Source organism: Staurois parvus, unplaced genomic scaffold (assembly GCF_062004578.1).
Source record: "Staurois parvus isolate SC_StPar_1 unplaced genomic scaffold, SC_StPar_1.0 ptg000682l, whole genome shotgun sequence".
NCBI lineage: Eukaryota > Metazoa > Chordata > Amphibia > Anura > Ranidae > Staurois > Staurois parvus.
The window spans coordinates 9,099,701-9,121,359 of record NW_028318478.1 but is presented as its reverse complement, the minus strand read 5'-3'; the positions used below and the strand labels follow the sequence as shown (position 1 = coordinate 9,121,359).

Sequence of the window (21,659 nt, the reverse complement as noted above, 5' to 3'; positions counted from 1 at the left end):
CTTCTCTGCTATTTGACTTTTTCTTAAATTCATTTCTAAATGTCAATATTACATTTTTAGTGTACACCGGAAGGGAGCATGCTTCATACACAAATAACAAATGACATATATAGTATTACATTTATGTTCTCTGTATAATGTTGATTCTATGTCTTGTTTTTAAGTTTCTACCACACAGAGGACATGCCACCAGTATGGACTGTATGATGGCTCATGGAACAATCCTTCACCAGACATTGGATTTTGATGAGTTTATTCCACCTATTCCACCTCCACCATATTACCCACCTGAATATACCTGCACACCTGTCATGGATGTACAAAGGTGAGGAGCAGATTACACTTGAACTACTGATTTTCTTAGTGCATGCTGAACTGCTGAAATACATACACTATATGTGAACTGTTTTGCCTGCTAAAGAATGTACAATATACTGTAGTTCAACAGACACCATAACTAGTTTCTGAACCTCTCTACAGAGGACTCTGCCTTTAAAGGGTAAGTTCACTTTTTTCAGCTTCCCTATGTATCAGTTTAGCATTAATGTGCCTCTTTTGCAGAAAAGAATAAGCTTTCTATATGTCCTAGGCCAGGCATTACCTGAAACCTCCAGCATGCTGTATAGAAAACTTCCTGGATAGCCCTTAGGTTGGGAAAACTTTTAAACACAGGAAGGAGTTCACCAGCTGACCTCAAAAACACGCCCTGCACCTGCCCTCCCCTTCCAGGAGATTGCTCCTGCCCACCTCTGCAGGTTCATGTTTTTCCAATGCAATCAGCAATCACCGCTCTCACTAAATAAACAGCCATCTGTTTTTTTTCTATCATACCTTCATCTTGGATATATTATTTATTTGGCAGAGTGTGCTGGTGCTGAACGATCATATAACAGTCTATGTGGAACAGTATATGGAGTGAGTGGATCTTATATTAGTGCCTCGCATATATCTCTATATACTGTACACAGTCTCCTAGGTACATCAAAAAACATGTGATTTAAACACTTGTGAATATAATAACCACAACTTATAGTCCGTCATATATGATTTTATCCATGCATATAGAACTTTGTGCCAAACAGGTGCTCCTTTTTCCTTGTGTCCACATATATTCTTAGAGGTGCTCCTCTACCAGAGACATACATATATACTCTCACCTCCTTCTATGACCCAAATTGCATTGGTCAAATAGCTACTTTCCCTTTTAACTCGGGTAGGTGTAATGTATTGTAAGCTTCACTCTCCTCCTCACTCTGCTGCAGATGGTCTCCTCTCCTCCTTATCCCACATATCCTTAAGAAGATTCGGGATCAAAATGTGAGGACTCATTTTCTTTTTGCTCTTAGGGCTCATGTACACTGCAGCTGCTAAACCGACGTTCAGGAGCTGTTGAACATTTTTTTCAGCAGCCCCTGAACTTTCCTTTACGTTTTCATATGTGTCCATGTACACATAGTCATTTACAGGCAGTTAAGTTTACAGTCGTTTTCTTGAACGCACCAAAATTGCGTTCAGGAGTAGATTTTATCAGCGTTTCAAACGCCAAACGCTTGTTAACCGCGTTTACAAGTGTTTGCATTTCAACGCTTTTTTTGACAGGTCCATATCCAGATGCTGTCCAGAGTCTTATTTCTTCATCAAAAATGCATGCAAAGTCTTTTCTATGTATTCAAATGGACCTAGTACACCAGTGCAGTCAGTTCCTGGTTTCTCGTGAAGGAAAAAATGGTAGAATGTGCCGCATTATGCTCATGATGGGATCCATAGTGAATGCAATCAGAAAGTACACTCAAAATATCTGAAATAGTTAAGTATTTACTATTTTTCAGTGCATTCTGGGCATTTGGGAGGGTCTACTGAGGTTATCTTTTAAAAACGCTTCTAAACACAAACATGCATAAACGCAAATAAACGCAAATGCAAATGCGGCGAAACTGACAATTTCCAGCAGTCAGTTTCCAGTGGTCAGAAGAGTTTTCCAAACACCCCGTATACATGAGCCCTTAGTTTCTACTGTTGCCACATTCTGTTTTGATCATCATCTGGCAGTTCCTTTTCTTTCTCTGTTCTGAAAAAAATCCTGTTTGTTTCACCATGTCCTTTCTCAAACTGATTCTTGATTGGGAGGGTCTACTTTCACTGTTTATTTTCATTGAATGAAAGTAGACCCTCCCAATCAAGAATCAGTTTAAGAACAGACATGGTGAAACAAATAGGATTTTTTTCAGAACAGAGAAAGGAAAGTAATTGCCAGATGAAGAACAAAACAGAATGTGGCAACAGTAGAAACTAAGGGCTCATGTACACGGGACGTTTGGAAAACTGTACTGAATGATTGAAACTGACTGCTGGAAAACTTAGATTAAAAAATGTTAGTTTAGCCGTGTTTGCATACCGCGTTCATGTGTGTTTGCGCTTAGAAGCGTTTTTAAAAGATAACCTCAGGAGACCTTCCTAAATGCCCAGAATGCACTGAAAAACAGTAAAAAATTAACTATTTCAGACATTTTGAGAGAGATTGAGAAAGCAGAAGCAGAGAGAGCAGTATGTGTTGAGATGAGCTGTCTTTTCTGGTTGTATTCACTATGGATCCCATCATGAGCATAATGCGGCATGTTCTACCAATTTTTGCTTCACACAAAACCAGGAACTGACTGCGCTGGTGTCCTAGCTCCATTTGAGTACCTGGAAAATGTTTTGCATTTCTGATAATGAAAAAAGGCTCTGGACAACATCTGGACATGGAACAGTTAAAAAAAGCTTCTAAACGCAAACACTTAAAAATGCGGTTAACCGCGTTTACAAGTGTTTGGCGTTTGAAACGCCGATAAAATATACTCCTGAACGCAAGTTTGGTGTGTTCAAAAAAACAACTGTAAACTCAACTGCCTGTAAACGACATAGTGTACATGGACGCATAGGAAAACATTAGGGAGAGTTCAGGGGGCTGCTGAAAAAAACGCAAAAAAGCTCCTGAACGTGAGTTTATCAGCTGCAGTGTACATGAGCCCTAAGAGCAAAAAGAAAATGCTTTGTCATTGACTGCCCTGCAGGGAACCTCCTGAATAAATACAGTCTCTCACTGGACTGTGCTTCCACAAGATGCAATAAGAGCCAGGCTGTCTATAGAAACCGCGGGAATAACAAGTTACTTCTTGAGTCCTCATATTTTGATCCCGAATCTCAAGGATATGTGGAATAAAGAGGAGACGAGACCATCTGCAGCAAAGTGAGGAGGAGAGTGGAGCTTACAATACATTATACCTACCCGAGTTAAAAGGGAAAGTAGCTATTTGACCAATGCAATTTGGGTCATAGAAGGAGGTGAGAGTATATATGTATGTCTCTGGTGGAGGAGCACCTCTAAGAATATATGTGGACACAAGTTAAAAGGAGCACCTTTTTGGCACAAAGTTCTATATGCATGGATAAAATCATATATGAAGGACTATAAGTTGTGGTTATTATATTCACAAGTGTTTAGATAACATGTTTTTTGATGTACCTAGGAGACTGTGTACAGTATATAGAGATATATGCAAGGCACTAATATAAGATACACTCACTCCATATACTGTTCCACATAGACTGTTATATGATTGTTCAGCTTCAGCACACTCTGCCAAATGAATAATCTATCCAAGATGAAGGTAAGATAGAAAAAAAACAGATGGCTGTTTATTTGCGTGGCACTAATGTAAGATATACCTATTTGTGTGTGGAAAGGCATGTAAGTGTCAGCAGACCCAGTATACACAGGACGTTGGGTATTATTTTTTGTGCTGAAGTTTTATTTGTACACGTATATGGAGTGAGTGTGCTCCTCAAAGTCTGTAAAGCTCACTATCAGGGGCGGACTGACAACTCATGGGGCCCCCGGGCAATAGGGGATCATGGGGCCCCTGTGTCCTTGCCCAAACTCAAAAAAGCCTATGAAAAAGGTACCAGGGGCATCTCATGGGGCCCCCTACTGACCGAGGGCCCTCGGGCAGTGCCCAAGTTTCCAAATGGTCAGTCCACCCCTGCTCACTATACAATCTGTTTGTACAATCTCCTTTACATCGACCTTCAACTATGTAGCACAAGGGCCTGCCTGATTGGATACAGAGTGATCCTCCTGTTATATAGTTTTGATAAATCTAAAGGAGATCATACAGAGATTATACAATCATAATATTATAGTGTATCTTTACTTTTATACACCTAAAATTACCTAGTCACACTTTCTGCCATTAATTGTTAATAGCACCCCAAATGCAGAAGCAAGCACACATTTTGCCATGTCAAAAAAACGAGTGACATACGCAGCAAACCGTACAGTAAAAAACGTGAAAACCTCAACGCGCTAAAATGTACCATGAGCTACTTTGCCATGTGTGGGGCAGCCCATTGAAATCCATGGGCTGCGCTATACGTGTTGTGGAAAAAACGAGCCAAAATATGTGTGCTCCCACTACACTAGGTGTGAATGAGGCCTAAAAATTTCCAAAAGCACAGCGAACTGCACAGAATACACACCCTTTGGCGTGCATATTGGAAACATACTGCAAGCATGCATCAAACTTGTACTGCAATTAAATGTTAATGGCACCCCAAGTGCAGGTAGCAGGTGTGTATCTGCCGTGTGACAACTGTGCTGCAAGTGCACCAAAAAGTGCAGTAAAAACATGTCATGCTCCACTCTTAAAAAAAGTTCTGGAGCTTTTTTTGGCATTTGTTGCAAGTAGAGTCGCCCACCCAAGTGACAGCCCTATGCATGATGAGCTAAAAAAAAAACGCGTGCAGGAACGTGAGTTCCCACTATGTGAAGATGTGATTGGGGCCTGACAGCTGAGTGTCTCCTTCCACTCCCTCCTATGTACTTGCATACAGATGGCCACACACTGTGCAACCTGATTGAACGTTCTCTGTACTATTTCCTTCAGATTTACCAAAATTATGAACCAACCACAATCTACTCAATTTCTATCAAATCAAACAGGCTCTTGTATTACACAACTGATGGTAGATCTAAAGGAGACTGTACAATAATTTTGTAATATGTATGGTCACCTTAAGGGAAGAATAAGGAACGTGGCTGAAAAAAAGAAAAAGAGGTGCTATAGTAATGAGGGAAGTGTGGTTCAGAGTAGTAAGAAGACATTTCATGCTCAATTCTGTGATATAGCAAGGCAGTGCATGATAGGAGATGATCTACAGGAAGCATGGGCGGACTGACCATTTGGAAACTCGGGCACTGCCCGAGGGCACGGGGTCAGTAGGGGGCCCCATGAGATGCCCCTGGTACCTTTTTCATAGGCTTTTTTGAGTTTGGGCAAGGACACAGGGGCCCCATGATCCCCTATTGCCCGGGGGCCCCATGAGTTGTCAGTCCGCCCCTGACAGGAAGTGATGCAAGCAGAAAGTTTTTATAAAAACTCAAATAGAAATGTGAAAAAGCTTCAGTGAATGGGATACGTGAGTGATACACTGGGATGGCTGGGACCGAAAGGACATTAGAAAAGACTTCTATTTATTATGAGAAGTGAAATTCTGCTCAAAAAGGTGAACTTACCCTTTAATTAATACTGCCTGGTCCAAAACCCACCCCAGTCTGTGACTGGACACTTGAGACATACCTAAGCTCTCCTTACTCTTAGCATGGCACCAGACAACATTGTGCAAAGCAGCAGAGTCTGATTAGATCAGATCTTCTGACTATCCCCCTCCCAGCATGAGTATTTCTGCTGTGCAGGGGATTAGATGAATCTAATATTTAGAAAGATTTAGGTATTTACAGTATGTTTGTCCTTTGTAAAAAAAAAATACATAGATGTTATAATAAATACGGTAGAACTAAGGGCAAAGCTTTTTTCATTTTGAATAGCATAACAGAGGGTCATGTTTTTCTGCCATCTGTATCCCACTGAGGAGATGTCTCTTTACTTCAAGTATTATTAAACCACAGCAGAAAAAAAAAAAATCTCCTGCAAGGTAATGTCATAATGTGCGATGCATACTAGCACATTATGAAAATCTTAAGTTAGAACAAAGCCCTCCATTGGCGCGCTGCCATTATTGGCATGGCTTCCATCTTCCCCCTGTCTTCCCACTGGGTTTGTGGGATGCTATATGAGTGGCCGGAGTCGTGTTGACATCACTCCCGTGCATGCGCATGAGAGCCCTCGGCTGTGGCATGGACTTCTGAAGGTCCGGCACAGTATGTGCCAGTGACGTCACCGGCTGCATGTAGTGTGAATATCTCCTTAACAGAGTTTAGGAGATATTCACAGTACCTGCAGGTAAGCCTTATTATAAGCTCACCAAGAACTTACCTACCACTTTCATTTCCCATAGCAACACAGAAAGTGAGAGGAGATCCCTCCAAAGTGAGGGGCACATACAATTCTTCCAGTGGAGTCTTCCAGCAAAACTCACCCATACATGTATACAGAGTTCATGTGATTATGGTGTTTCATTGAGGCTGAAGTCTGTACCCTTCCTCTCAGTTACACAAATTATGGAGGAGTAGGGTCCTATGTATCAAGTGGTCTGGTGGAGGTTCTATGTAAGTGTTGGACTGCATATATTACCTTTGGATAAAGCATTCAATTCATTTTAGGTCCTGCTTTTATTGGGGACCCTATAGTTCATACCATGAATATAGTTGATCCTGTCTCTTTAAGAAGACATCTATTTCAGCATTGAGGATGCATTATGCTTTTTGAGGGGTGCTTTTTTTGCAGCTGCTGGGGGGGGGAGTTGTGTCCCAGGTCCCATTATTATGATCTTTGGAATCATTTACGCTAAATAATAGAGGTAGAGCCTCAGTCAAGTTTTTATTGTGCAAATATCTATTAGATATATTTGTACCGATGGCTCCCTCTGCTGTGGGGTTTGTCTTTATTTTTCTTTTTCTATTATTGTTGTGGTTAAAAAGTGTTACATTCACGTGAATAGGACCTTGAGGACACATTTTGTTGTATGTTGTTCAAAAGGTGTTCTATTACTCTCCACTCTATCCACTCTAAAAACAAAATGTTGCCTTGGCTTATATTTTAAAGAGGAACTGAACTCAGGCAGCTGTGCCCAAAAAAAGGCTGGCACAATTCAAAGGGTTAGTTACCAATACTGCCTGTTGACTCCCTGCAGCTGATTTTTTATTAACTTACCATGCCTGGTTCTGCACTGTGTCTGTGTGGAGGTGGCTATTATGGTAAAGGCAATATGTTTGCTTCTTCAAGTCAGATCCTTTAGCAAGAGGAATAGTGAGCTGCACAGCAGTGACAGCATCAACTCGTACTCCAGATCAAATGGGGTTAGCAGTCAGAGGCAGCAATGCCTTAACCTTCAACTACAGATGCACAGCTATAGGCTGCAGGCACAGGTGTGCCTCGGCACACTCACATACCAGGAAGAGCATTGCTTTTAGTAATGGTCCACAGATGATTGGCCCTGACAGCTACCTTCCGGGTTCAGCAAAGCATGGCTAAATATTCCCTATGACAAAGTAAATCTTCACTTCCAGTTCCATTTTACAGAATTGCCATAAATATTATTTTTATATCAGATTTATATCCCCAGCTACATTCCAAAATGCCCACACCTATTCCTACACCTGTTTAAAAAATAGAGAAATACATTGCTGGCTTACTAAGCATGATACAAAACTTGCTTATGTGCTAAACATATCCAACTGTTCCACAATATAATCATGTAGCAACAATATAAACTATATATAGAAATAAGCATTTTTTTCTTTTAATTAGTAACGTTATGGCAAAATTACACTATTCTTTTAAAGTATATAAGTAATTAAAATAATTTTTTAAAAAGCCATTGATTTCCAAAAAGTAAACATTTAAGATTTTGGTTTCTAACAGTGCGCTATCCTCTGAGGACCAGGTAAGTGAGAAAGAGTTTAAAGTAGAAGAAATCGGCCATGAATTTTTAAATTATTGATATATAAATAATATACCCAATGAATGTCAGTGTTATCATTTGCAGATGAAACATATTCAGCTTGTATTTATGGAAATCCATTTGTTAGTTAACGACAGCGCAATTTCTTTATCACTCGAATAAATTAAAATGTGATGTGTTGGGTACATTTAGATAGCAAGGGCATAATCATGAAGTGATAAATAAACTGATTTAGGCAAAGGGGTAAATCTGTTTTATTTGCAATGATTATACAGTCAGAAAGGTTTTATTTAATTAATTGTGAAGGTCATTTATAGTGTCTTGTGATGACCAGGCATTCTCTTTGCAGAGGACTTCATCTGGACTTCCCGCACTCTCCTTTCAGTACTTTGTACGAGGTGTCCATAAACAGCCCAGGGATTCTCTATCCATCTGAGCTGCCACCACCATATGAAGCTGTGGTTGGCCAAACTCCTGTAAGCCAGGTAAGAAATGAAGGCATTGTTTACTAATACCTTACTCCAAGCTTGACCCTTTAATGCATAGCCTTAAAAAAAGTATGTATTGTCTATTTTCCCCCTGTAAAGTAACCTTTCTGTGAACATTTCCTTTTCTGTAGATGTTTCTTATTGAATACCACAGGTATTTTAAAAGATATAGACAAAATAAAATAAAATGAGTCAGATTGTAAATACTATTTATTATTTTATCACTGTCATGACTTATCACTTGTAAAGATGCAAGCTCTGGAACTGTCTGAAGTCTAATGTCCCACTAATGATGAGCTTAAGTTTGGTCCAAATTGAGTTCAGTCGGATCGCCAAGCTTGCTCTCATAGCCAGTGAGCTACGGCAGGAGATCCTCACACACTCTCACAGGAGGATAAGGATGCTTGTAACATCAATGTCCAAATAAGGCCACACAATGACATTGGCCAAATATGGTTATGTACCTATATCGTCAATGATGTCATGAGCAAACCAGCCTCTTTGTGTTATGTCAGCTGCAGTGCAGGAATCTCTCGCCCACAACTCATTGGCCCAACAATGACAGAAATAACTTCCGGGTTCAGATAAAACCCAAGTTCATCACAACTTCTTATCCTGCATACTGGTTCCATATCAATGACTCACAGAAAACTTTGAATCGAGATGAGAGAGTTTGTACCTTCAATAGCCAGTCATCAATGGGAGCTCCCATATTTTTATCCTCAGTGGTTCCAATAAAGGATAAGTTCACCTCTGGGAACATGTTACATGTTCCACCCGTTCTTAGGGTGGAACTTGTAACATATTCCCACTCCCGGAGCTGTGACCTTTGCTACATCTAGTGACAGCTAACATCATTCCTTCACAGAATTCCCACAGCCTTTGCTGACGTCAGATTGTAGTTCTCGATGAACTCTCACGCTACTGTCAAGTGCTGTGGTAGCTTATTGATTCTTCCTGTCAGTGTATGTCTGCTTGCCTGTATGAGGTACTAGCAGGTACACTGACAAGTCTGCAGGAGTCCTGCATTACACCTGTGATCTGCTGATCACGGATGTAATGTTTTCTAGGCTCCTGGTAAAAAAATAAAAAAAAATAAAAACACATTTTTTACCCGTAAAAAGATGTGCATTTATTATTTTTTTTTAAAAGGTGAACGTATCTCTACAACCTGCACTAAACATGGCTTAATAGGAGATTTGTATTCCAATCTTTAGATAGCTGCTGGTGTTAGGACTAAGGTGAATAGCCTTCATTCTTGACATAGTACCACTGAATGATGAAGAATGGACTCTTTCCCCTTCACAGAGCTTGACTCAACTATTCATTATCCATAGAGTACATTATACATCGTTGAAGCTGCACTCTTGGGGAAGGACAGCTCCACTGTGCCTTAGATGTACCATTGCTTCATCACTACTGGGTGTCTATATTTGTATCTCCTAATTCCCTTTGTTCTACCCAGGTGTTGGTAAATCCCTAACTTGCCCTCCTGGTAATTATTCCAGAGGCTGCACTTCCAGACAAAATGCATTTAATTTGGACAATATCTCTATATTTAGCTTGTAAACTCATATTATAGAAATAGGTTTCATCTACATCCCCTACATTCACCCAATGCCGTGAAGCACTTACTCTAACACTGTGGAGAGAGGAGGTAACTTATAAACAGAGGGAATGCTCTAATAGATTTCTAAAAAATAGGGTCCTGCTGGCTAGACTCTAATGAACCCTTTCATCCTTCTCATTCTCAGAGTGTGGAAATGGATAGTTAGATGATGTGCTGTGAGACTTAGGTGAACACTATGAAAATTATGTTTTGCATCAGTGGCAATGTAGGAGTACCAAAACTAATAACTATGGTTCTGTTTTAATGGCTATTGTTTACAGTAAATGTATTTCTTCTGAAGTATGATGGACATCTCTTGTGGGCTTCAAGATCATATCTTTTTGTAAACTCTTTGTACAAATGCATCTCAATATATTAGAATATCATCAAAAAGTTAATGTATTTCAATAATTGAATTCAAAAAGTGAAACTCATATATATACATTCATTACACAGAGTGATATATTTCAAGCATTTCTTTCTTTTAATTTTTGAGGATTATGGCTTACAGCTAGTGAAAACCCAAAATTCAGTATCTCAGAAAATTTGAATATTACATAAGACCAATAAAAAAGGATTTTTAATACAGAAATGTTGGCTTACTGAAAAGTATGTCCATGTACAGTATAGTAAGCACTCAGTACTTGGTCAGGGCTCCTTTTACATGAATTACTGTATCAATGCGGCGTGGCATTGAGGCGATCAGCCTAAGGCACTGCTGAGGTGTTATGGAAGCCCTGGATGTGTCATAACATTTTAAAGATACACAGATTATTAGGACTGTGCACGGCAACATTGTTTTTGCTCACTTTTGTTTTCACATAGTTTATGCACATGTTATGAGATTTATTTGTTTATCATTATCCATTTTTTGGTCACATATTTTTATTGATCACCAAATGTATTGATCACTTATTGTGTCACGATTATATGTCTATATTATGTGATTTATTCTTTTATCTTTGATATATATAGTCACATTTATATTTAATCTATTTTCTATTGAAATTCTATATTTTTTTTCACTCAATATTAATAATTCTACTGCTTGTTCTTTAGTTATTGGGTAGCGCAGCACCATTTTTGTTATTCATCTTTTTGACACTATTGGTAGTGGAGATAGGTGCTAGCAGCCACTCAGGTTTGCTGAGGATATTAGCAGAGGTTTCCCTAATTTCTTTTTCCAGAGGTGAGAGAAAACTACTGGAAGAAAAAAGGCAGTGAAATTTGTGGGGAAGTAAGGGTGGGGGAAGGGGGTGTAGTGAAAATATTAATAAATGTTTGATTATTATGTATCAATATATTTATGTTATATTGGTTTTGTACTCAATAAATATAATAAAGAAAAAATAAAACAGGCACGTTTTCTGGCCAATTATGCACAGTGATACCATGATCATTAAACCAGGTATTGGTGCTTTTGGCAGTGTGGGCAGGTGCCAAGTCCTGCTGGAAAATGAAATCAGTATCTCCATAAAGCTGGTCAGCATGAAGTGCTCTAGCATTTCCATGTAGAGGACTGTGCTGAATTTGAACTTGATAAAACATAGTGGACCAACACTAGCAGATGATATGGCTCCCCAAATCATCACTGACTGTAAAAACTGTAACATGCAACCTGGATTCTGTGCCTCTCCACTCTTCCTCAAGACTCTGGGACCTTGATTTCCAAATAAAATGCAAAATTTACTTTCATCCAAAAAGAGGACTTTGGACCACTGAGCAATAGTCCAGTCCTTTTTCTCCTTAGCCCAGGTATGACACTTCTGTCTCTGTTTCAGGAGTGGCTTGACATAAGGAATGCAACAGTTGTAGCCCATGTCCTAGGTACTGTACGTCTGTGTGTGGTGGATCTTGAAGAACTGACACCAGACATAGTCCACTCCTTATGAATCTCACCCAAATTCTTGAATGGCCTTTGCTTCACAATCCTCTCAAGGCTCTGGTTATCCCTGTTGCTTGTGCACCTTTTTCTACCACACTTTTTCCTTCAACTCAACTAGCCATTAATATGCTTTGATACATCACTCTGTGCAGTGCCAGCTTTTTTAGCAATGGCCTTTTGTGACTTACCCTCCTTGTGGAGGGTGTCAATGACTGTCTTCTAGACAACTGTCGTGTCAGCAGTCTTCCCCATGATTGTGTAACCTACTGAACCAGACTGAGAGACCATTTAAAGACTCAGGAAACCTTTACAGGTGTTTTGACTTCATTAGCTGATTAGAGTATGACACCAGGGCCCTGATTTACTATTGGGCGTGGGCGCATATTTGTGGGCGACCGTCCAATTTTTATGAGCGACCGTCTACTTTTACCCCGCAACGAGATTTACTATTGAGCAGCGCCCATAAGCAGTTGCCCAATCGAATTTACTAACAAGACACACGCCTGGAATCAGACTCTCAAAGCAGACTTGCTAAGAAGCACGTCTAACACCATGAAAAATCACTGCAGAGACATGTTCACTTAGAAATTTGCTTTGCCAAATATCAGGACTTCACTTTAAACAATATCTGCTATTTCCAAAAAAATTAAGAATGTGTTAAAAATCGTTTTTTTTAAAGGAAATCGACACTGAAAATCTAGACGCCCGTGCAGTGTCTTTGGCCTATATAAATGCACATGTGCAGAACACATTTTAGACATCTGCCATGGGCGTTTGCTTTTTAGCCACTGCTCAATAGTAAATCTCAGTGTGGGAGTCTACAATAGTGAACTTTTTTTCTCAATATTCAAATTTTCTAAGATACTGCATTTTGGGTTTTCACTAGCTGTAAGCCATAATCATCAAAATAAAAAGAAAGAAATGCTTGAAATATATCACTCTGCGAGTAATGAATCTATATAATATATGAATTACTTGAATTAACTTTGAATTGAAATTACTGAAATAAATTAACTTTTTGATGATATTCTAATTTATTGAGATGCACCTGTATATTCCTCTATTGCCTAATTGTATATCAACTGTAAGGTATGTGAAGTGTGCTATTTTTTTCATGCAAAAAAATAGTTCTTTGTAACTTTTACTTTTGTTCTTGAAAATCTAGTTAATAAATATTACCTGATCCAAAAAGGTGAACTTATCCTTTTAAAGCCTGACTCCAGCCACAATTTATTTTTTTCAGACAGAGTAGGAAGGGGCTATACCCATCTATCAAATTTTATTTGCTGGTAATGTCTCCACCAGGGGGACAATAAGTGATGGAAATCTCTCCAACAGAGGCAGAAGCAGAAACAAAAACAAACTGAATGTATTTGCTAAAGGATACAGGTTGTTCACATAACAAAGTAATTGTTCAAGTGTGTTCAGCTGTAACACACGATTGGATGTTAAAAGTAAACATATTTACCTTATTTACTAATATTCACTATGCAAACTGAAAAATTAATTTGCTAAATGAACCATCTCTACTCCTTTAGTAAATTAATTGTATGTACTGTAGCAGTGCGGTATCCTGCCATGGTGGATTCTCAACCATGCAGGTTGAGGGGCTCCAGGCAGTTCTCATAATGCAGAGGAAACTGATTTATTGGTTTCCTCTTTGGTTTGTAAAGCCTGTTTTGGGACATGTGGCCTGGAGAGTTCTAAGAGATTTGGGAGGGATGAAATCTCCAATCCTGGGCCCATGTTTTTAGAGCCACCAGCGCGCTGATTACACAGGTGTGTGCAGGCCTTTTTGTGGAGGCCAGGCCATGATTCTGGGCTGCACCCCGGCAGACAGTAGTCAGGAGTGCTCCACCCTGGCAAACAGGAGGCCTCTGCCTTGGAGTCAGGTGGGCTTCACCAAGGAGAGGTGGAAGCCAGACTAGCTATGTGCTAGAGGTTCACTGTGTGCCAAAACAACCTTTTGAAAGGAGTTTGTAGGAGACAGACATAAAGCGGTATACCTGAGAGAGCCAGAAGGCTGAAATTTGCTGCATTTGTGTGATGGTGGATACCCCTGCATGGGAAGCATATTGGTTATTGAACTTTCTTTCAAATAAAATTGGGCAAAAAGGCCCTTAACAAGAAGCGAGTTGCTGTGTGCTTTAAAAAAACTGACATCCATTCCTTTTTCAATATCCTGGTGTTACAGGGAATAAAAGTTAGAAAAAATCTCATTAATACAGTCATTGACATCATTAAAACCTTACACAGGCTTTAATTTTCCAAGGCTCTATACAAAAAAAGTTGATTGGAGTTCAGTTTTTAGGCTTTTCCATAAGCAAGGTTGACTGGGAAATGTTACAAACTCCTAAATATTTGATATCACTCATAAAATGAACAGTGTTTTTATGTTTACAAACTGAGTACATTTTTGGCAGAAGAATATTCAAATTTATAGTAAGCATGCTTTAATATTCCTTTTAAAAGACAAGTATGTATTCCTGGTATGAAGGATTTACTAATAATGTTCATAACTGTGCATGTGAAGTTCCCACACATGAAAAAAATGAATGTATTTGATATTTATCTAACTTTTCTATGTAGCCAATATTTGTATTTTGGCTTTCAATGTAAAGAAACACAGGTAGTAAACTGCTAAATACATTTTGTTTGATGGGTTATCGGTCAGGAAGTCAGCTGTGTGTTGGAAGATATCTTCTCCCAATGCACCACTTTCCTTGTCAATAGCTTTGTCCCTGGCAGCTCATATGGATCTGCATGTTCCAGTAACTCTGTCCTGATTTTAATTTTATTAGCAGATTTATCCTGCATTTTTATGTTTGTTGTTTCCTTCTAGTGGAGGAGTCTTGACAAGATTTCTAAGCAGTGACTTCACTCATGACTTTGTATACAACAGCAATTCTATCTTTTTTTAAGAAACCGTGAAATAACTAATGTACTGCATGCTTATATGAAAATTAACCACATAATATTTTGCATCTTCTAAAAAGAAACCTTTTCAACTTTTGTTTATTTGCATACATGTTAAAGTTAGGGGTGTGTGAAATTGAGAGTTTTCAATTTCCCACAATTTTTCAAAAATGCAAAAGGAAGGCATTTTTGAAGATACAAAGGCCTTTAACCTCTGCCAACTCACCCCTGTGTCTCTTTAAAAAGTTCTGAACACCATTGGGTGGGCCGGGTTCTCAATCACATGATCACTCTGATTGGCTGTTACAGTGGTCACATGCTTGGGAGCTGGTCTTGACTGCTACTTTTCTTTAGTAGGGACCAAGAGCTGTCCTTCACAGCTCAGTCTCTGTACTGGGAGAACAGAAGCATTGGCCGCCAATGACACATATGTGTAGCATGTGGGTGTTAAAGCCTACCTTTTTGCTGCTGCACATATGTGTTAGGCAGTTGTAAAGGGGTTAAAGGATTCTAAACCCAAGAACAAAAATGTATTGCATTGATATTTGCCAGCCTATATATGGGGTGGCTGCTTTAGTTTTCTTTTTTTTTGCTACACAAATGCTGCTCCTCCATAGATACAGTGGAGTGAGCATTGTCACCCTAGGACAGGAGGTATATTCTCAAGATAATTAATGAAAATAAAATAAAAAATGCAGCCACATATAAGTACCGCATATACATTATATACACCAGTAAGCTGCAATATATTACATTTTTGTTTTTGTGTATGTGCTTTAATTGAATCTGTTTTTGTGCCAAAAAGTGTACCCTCATTAGTGTCCTTAAAAAAAAAGAAGTAAAAAAGCAACAATCCAAAAATAACAATCAAATACATAAAAAGGGCCAAAATAGTAGCTTGTTAATTTTATTCAATATTCAATTAAGCAGCTTAATGAGTGAAACTGAAATTTTCTGATTCAGTGAATTCCCTGACGGTGAAATCTATGATTACACCAGGAAATCAGTTTCACTGAAATCTCTCAGCTTAATCCTCACCTTGAATGATAGAGATTTTCAACAAGCTGAATCATTTGTGATATAGACAAAAAAATAATATGTTTCTTTCAAACACTTATTATTACTTCCCGATAAGATATATTTAGTTCAGTGAGGTAAGAGCAGGGTCTTCATGGTTGTAGTATCACCAAGCTAGAGAAGCTGGCAACCACACTATTCCTCTGCTGGCTCCAAGTGTTCAAATATAAGTTTTTACCAAATATCGAAGGAATTTATTGGCATCAGGGAACATATAGCCACCGTAGCCCGTGGCATCACATACAGTTGTGTTCAAAATAATAGCAGTGTGTTGAAAAAAGTGAATAAAGCTCAAAATCCTTCTAATAGCTTTTATTTCCATACACACAAATGCATTGGGAACACTACACATTCTATTCCAAATCAAAACATGAAGAAAAATATATCACATTTGTGTTGTTCCTCTAAAAAAAATTGAAGAAAAGTGAATATTAGACTGTTCAAAAAAATAGCAGTGTTTGTATTCTTCTTTACAAACTCAAACATTCACTATATAAAGTGAAAAATGTTTGAAGATTTTGCTTTCCTTTGAATCACTTAACCACTTGAGCCCCAGAGGATTTACCCCCCTTAATGACCAGGCCTTTTTTTGCTGTTTGGCGCTGCACTAATTCAAATGATAATTGCGCGGTCATGCAATGCTGTACCCAAACAAAATTTACGTCCTTTTTTTCACACAAATAGAGCTTTCTTTTGGTGGTATTTGATCACCTGTGCGCTTTTTATTTTTTGCGCTATAAACAAAAAAACCACAAAAATTTTGAAAAAAAACAATATTTTCTACTTTCAGCTATAAAAAATATATCGTAAACTCAAAGTTAGTCATAAATTTAAGCCAAAATGTATTCTGCTACATGTTTTTGGTAAAAAAAATCCCGTGCATTAGCGGGCAAACTGGCGCTATTTAGGAGGGGCGCTAACACTATCGGAAGTCGCCAGCGACACTGATACAGTGATCAGTAAAAATCTGTTCACTGATCAATGACACTGGTGACAGGGCAGTGAAGGGGTCAACTCAGGGGGGGGCGATCAAGGGGTTAGACAGGATTATTGGTGTATTAGCGGGCAATCTGGCGCTATCTGGGAGGGGCGCTAACACCATCGGAAGTCGCCAGCGACACTGATACAGTGATCAGTAAAAATCGGTTCACTGATCAGTGACACTGGTGACAGGGCAGTGAAGGGGTTAACTGGGGGGGGGGCGATCAAGGGGTTAAACGGGATTACTGGTGTACTGGCGGGCAATCTGGCGCTATCTGGGAGGGGCGCTAACACTATCGGAAGTCGCCAGCGACACTGATACAGTGATCAGTAAAAATCGCTTCACTGATCAGTGACACTGGTGACAGGGCAGTGAAGGGGTTAACTGGGGGGGGCGATCAAGGGGTTAAACGGGATTACTGGTGTACTGGCGGGCAAACTGGCGCTATCTGGGAGGGGCGCTAACTCTATCGGAAGTCGCCAGCGACACTGATACAGTGATCAGTAAAAATTGGTTCACTGATCAGTGACACTGGTGACAGGGCAGTGAAGGGGTTAACTGGGGGGGGGCGATCAAGGGGTTAAACGGGATTACTGGTGTACTGGCGGGCAATCTGGCGCTATCTGGGAGGGGCGCTAACTCTATTGGAAGTCGCCAGCGACACTGATCAGTAAAAATCGCTTCACTGATCAGTGACACTGGTGACAGGGCAGTGAAGGGGTTAACTGGGGGGGGGGGTGATCAGGGGGTTAAATGTGTCCTAGAGTGTTCTAACTGTAGTGTAGTGCTTGTGTACTCACTTTTTGGATGTCTTCTTCTCTGTCTGGAACGGAATGTGTCCAGGCAGAGAAGAATGACATCATATCCTGCCCTGTGTATTTGTCAACACAGGACAGGATAGGACAGGGACCGATCATGTGATTTCAGCCAGAAATCACTGGCTGAAATCTAATGATTGATCCCTCCTGGATCAAATCGTGTCACCCGCGGGTCGGCGGGAGCGCGCGCGCGCGCCGCCTGCCGGCGAAAGTGTCGGGAGTGCGGAACCCGTTTTAAAACGTGGTTTTGCGCTCCACTGCCGCCCTGCACACGTATATACACAGTGGCAGGGCGGCAAGCGGTTAATTAATATTTAGTTGTATAAACACTGCTTCTGAGAACTGCTGTACATCTGTGTTGCATGGAGTCACCCAACTTCTGGCACCTGTGAACAGGTATTCCAGCCCAGGAAGATTGGACTACATTCTACAGTTCTTCTCTATTTCTTGGTTTTGCCTCAGAAACTGCATTTTTGATGTCACCCCACAAGTTTTCTGTTGGATTAAGATCCGTGGATTGGGCTGGCCACTCCATAACGTCAATCTTGTTGGTCTGGAACCAAGATGTTGCACGTTTACTGGTGAGTTTGAGGTCGTTGTCTTGTTGGAACACCCATTTCAAGGGCATTTCCTCTTCAGCATAAGGCAGCATGACCTCTTCAAGTATTCTGATGTATTCAAACTGATCCATGATCCCTGGTATGCGATAAATAGGCCCAACACCGTAGTATGAGAAACATCCCCATATCATGATGCTTGCACCACCATGCTTCACTGTCTTCACAGTGTACTGTGGCTTGAATTCAGTGTTTGGGGGTCGTCTGACAAACTGTCTCCGGCCACTAGACCCAAAAAGAACAATCTTACTTTCATTAGTCCACAAAATGTTCAGCCATTTCTCTTTAGGCCAGTCAATGTGCTCTTTGGCAAATTGTAACCTCTTCAGCACATGTCTTTTTTTCAACAGTGGGACTTTGCGGGGGCTTCTTGCAGATAGCTTGGCTTCACATAGGCGTCTTCTAATTGTAACAGTACTCACAGGTAACTTTAGACCTTCTTTGATCTTCCTGGAGCTGATTGTTGGCTGAGTCCTTGCCATTTTGGCTATTCTTCTATCCATTCGAATGGTAGTTTTTCACTTTCTTCCACGTCTTTCAGGTTTTGGTTACCATTTTAAAGCATTTGCGATCATTTTAACTGAGCAGCCTATCATTTTCTGCACTTCTTTATATGTTTTCCCTTCTCCAATCAACTTTTTAATCAAGGTACGCTGTTCTTCTGAACAATGTCTGGAACGACCCATTTTCCTCAGAATTTCAGAGAGAAATGCACTGTAACCAGCATTTACAACATTTGCAGCCTTCCTTCCTTAAATGAGGGCAATAATTGCCACCTGTTTTTCAAAGAATGAATGACCTCACTAATAGAACTCCACACTGCTATTATTTTGAACATGCCCCTTTCAATTAGTGATTCAGTTACACAGAATCAGCAGCATGCATGTCATGACTGTTGGGTCTGTTGGATTTCTATTACTCTACTACACCTGCTAGTAAATTATTTGCCATTTAGAAATATCATTTCTACCAAAAACAGTGATTGATCAGGTTAGTGATGTCTGACTGCTATTATTTTGAATACAACTGTATACACAGTCATATCACTTTCCATACTTTTTTTTTTCTGAGCTCTTTGAGTTGTAGCGTGTAAATTTACCACTGTTTCAATCATTGTAAAAACTGTCAGATCTTTACATGCCAAATGAAAGGTTTGGGATAGGGAAATATTAAGTACATTACAATTTATTAAAAAAAAAAGTAGAATCATATACAGAAAAAAAAAACAAGCGAGATCATGCAGAAAATCTGGAACAAATATTGGCGTTTCCTAATAGAACTAATCTTCTAATAGAAGATTTATTTGTGTGCAATGGAAATGTATCAGTTGCAACTCTTAGTTATTAAATCCTATAAACTACTGCCTCATCTGTTTATATGATTAACTAAAAAAGTTACTATATATATATATGATGGTGCTGTGATAATGAAGTTGATGCACTGTGATAGAGTCATTCACAGGGAAGATCATAGCCTCTGTGACCTTACAGCACTATAAAATGGTAAAGAGCAGCTATCACTTTCACTATTGAGTCTCTTACTTGAATAGGGGTCTATGCTAAACTGCCATGGTACAGGTTAAACCATGAATTGGAAGAGTTATATTCCAGCTTTAGCATGTGTTCCTTACCAGTCCTTAACTTTTGTCTCCACATGAAGCCTTTACAAGAAATGATCTGAAAAAAGCCTTGCATTTCAAGCCTTAGCTTTTATCATTTGCTTTATAATGTATTTTCCTGCTGACCTCTTCCTTAAATAACACTGACTTTAATATTCACACTATCTATATATTTACAGCCAAAAAAAAATATAGAAGTTTTATGATTTTAGAAAAGATTATTTTTTAGAAGAATTAGGTAAAGTCTAGATCAAATTGTTGTAGAGTCTGGTACTCCCTAATATAATAATTTTTTTAGTATAGAAGTATAAAATAGTGTATTAGCTTTCAGTCATTTGCAGTATGAGATAACCCTAAAATGATATGTAATGCCCTCTAGCTTAGCCAGACAGAGTTTGTTGGTTAATTTTTTTAGGCAGAGGCCGAGTAGCAGCCTGGGATGAGTCAGCCTGGGAGTGAGGTAGAGAGGATACCTCAGGACAAGCTGGAGAGGTTCTGAAGGTTAGAGTTTCTGGAGCCCTCCTACCTCTCCAGAAACCTGAGAGCTTTCTGGAGGAGGGATGAGGGAGAGGAGGAAGCTTGGATCTGCATAATTGAGGGACCTTGGCCAATCCCCTGGCAGAGGGCTGGGCATGGTGACCAAGGCAACCCTTAGGTGTCGCAGAGCCTGTGTTGCAGGAGCAGAGTATGGTGGGTGGAAGATTGAGTGAGAGCCTGGAGTGTGGAGCCTGGGAGGGGACCCAGGGAAGGGGCCTACCTACAGGCACTGTACCACCGTCTCCAAAGGAGGATATCCTGAGCAGCAGGGAAGGGGCCAGCCCAGTGAAAGGCTTGAAGGCAGCCACCAACCTATTGAGCTATGAGTTTGTCCTTTAGTTTGCTTCCTTGGGTATCCCATACACACTTCAACCCCATCCAAGATGTTAACCCCTTTTAATAAAATCCCAAAACCAAACTCAAGGACTGTTTACTGACACTTAGTGCAATGTGTGGAAGAAAATGTGTGTGCCTGGCTGTGCAGAGCGACTCCTACGGGGGTAGTGCTACAGATATCAAACCCTCAGTTATTTTTAAACACTTTTGGCAACTGGTTTTGGCACTTAGTAATTATGCATTTTCTTCAGCTGTAGATTCTTCATCATTTATTTATAATTTTCAAGTGTTTGTTTCATTTTCTTTTTTAAAAATAAAACATTCAAGAGCACAAGTTTAAATGACTTATTAAAAAGACACAATCTAATGTTTTCTCAGAAGAATTGACTCCTCTCTTATGCCACCATTGGTGACAATGGAATTTTTCAGTGCATCTCCTGTATACACATCTCTCTCAGCTGCAGAAATAAATACATCTTTGACAAGCTTCAGAGCCTTCTCCAGTACTAAAGGAAGGTTTTCCCCATTCTGCATGTTCTTGTAGCCAATCTGATTGTCCAGAAGGGGCTGGAGCATGGCACTTGCAGAGCCACCAGCTGTGTATGCTTCTGTCTGATACTGAACTGAACACAGCACCTTTACCTTCTTCATCAAAGATTCTTAATCTTTTATTCCTTTCCTATGTTCCAGTTAATTCTCACGCATTGATCTCTGCCCCAGGAATCTTGTTTCAGGATGGCTCCTTTCTTTTGCTGCATCCTATGGAGCCGCTTATGCAGGGACTGGCTTTTTGTTTCCCTACACTATGGGCATTAATAGAAGCGCACAATTCCATGGCAAGACACTCTTCTGTTCCTCACTCATCCTCCCCTCT

General features: G+C 39.8%; 1 protein-coding gene across 1 annotated transcript in view; it reads left to right on the top strand.

Annotated features, from left to right (window-relative positions):
- Positions 1–21,659, top strand: part of ENTREP2 (endosomal transmembrane epsin interactor 2) — a 1,018,721-nt gene that overhangs the window by 877,908 nt on the left and 119,154 nt on the right. The window contains exons 6-7 of the mRNA XM_089652451.1: positions 165–325; positions 8,252–8,387. Of these exons, the coding sequence (XP_089508577.1) occupies positions 165–325; positions 8,252–8,387 (297 nt within the window). The remainder of the gene's footprint in view (positions 1–164; positions 326–8,251; positions 8,388–21,659) is intronic.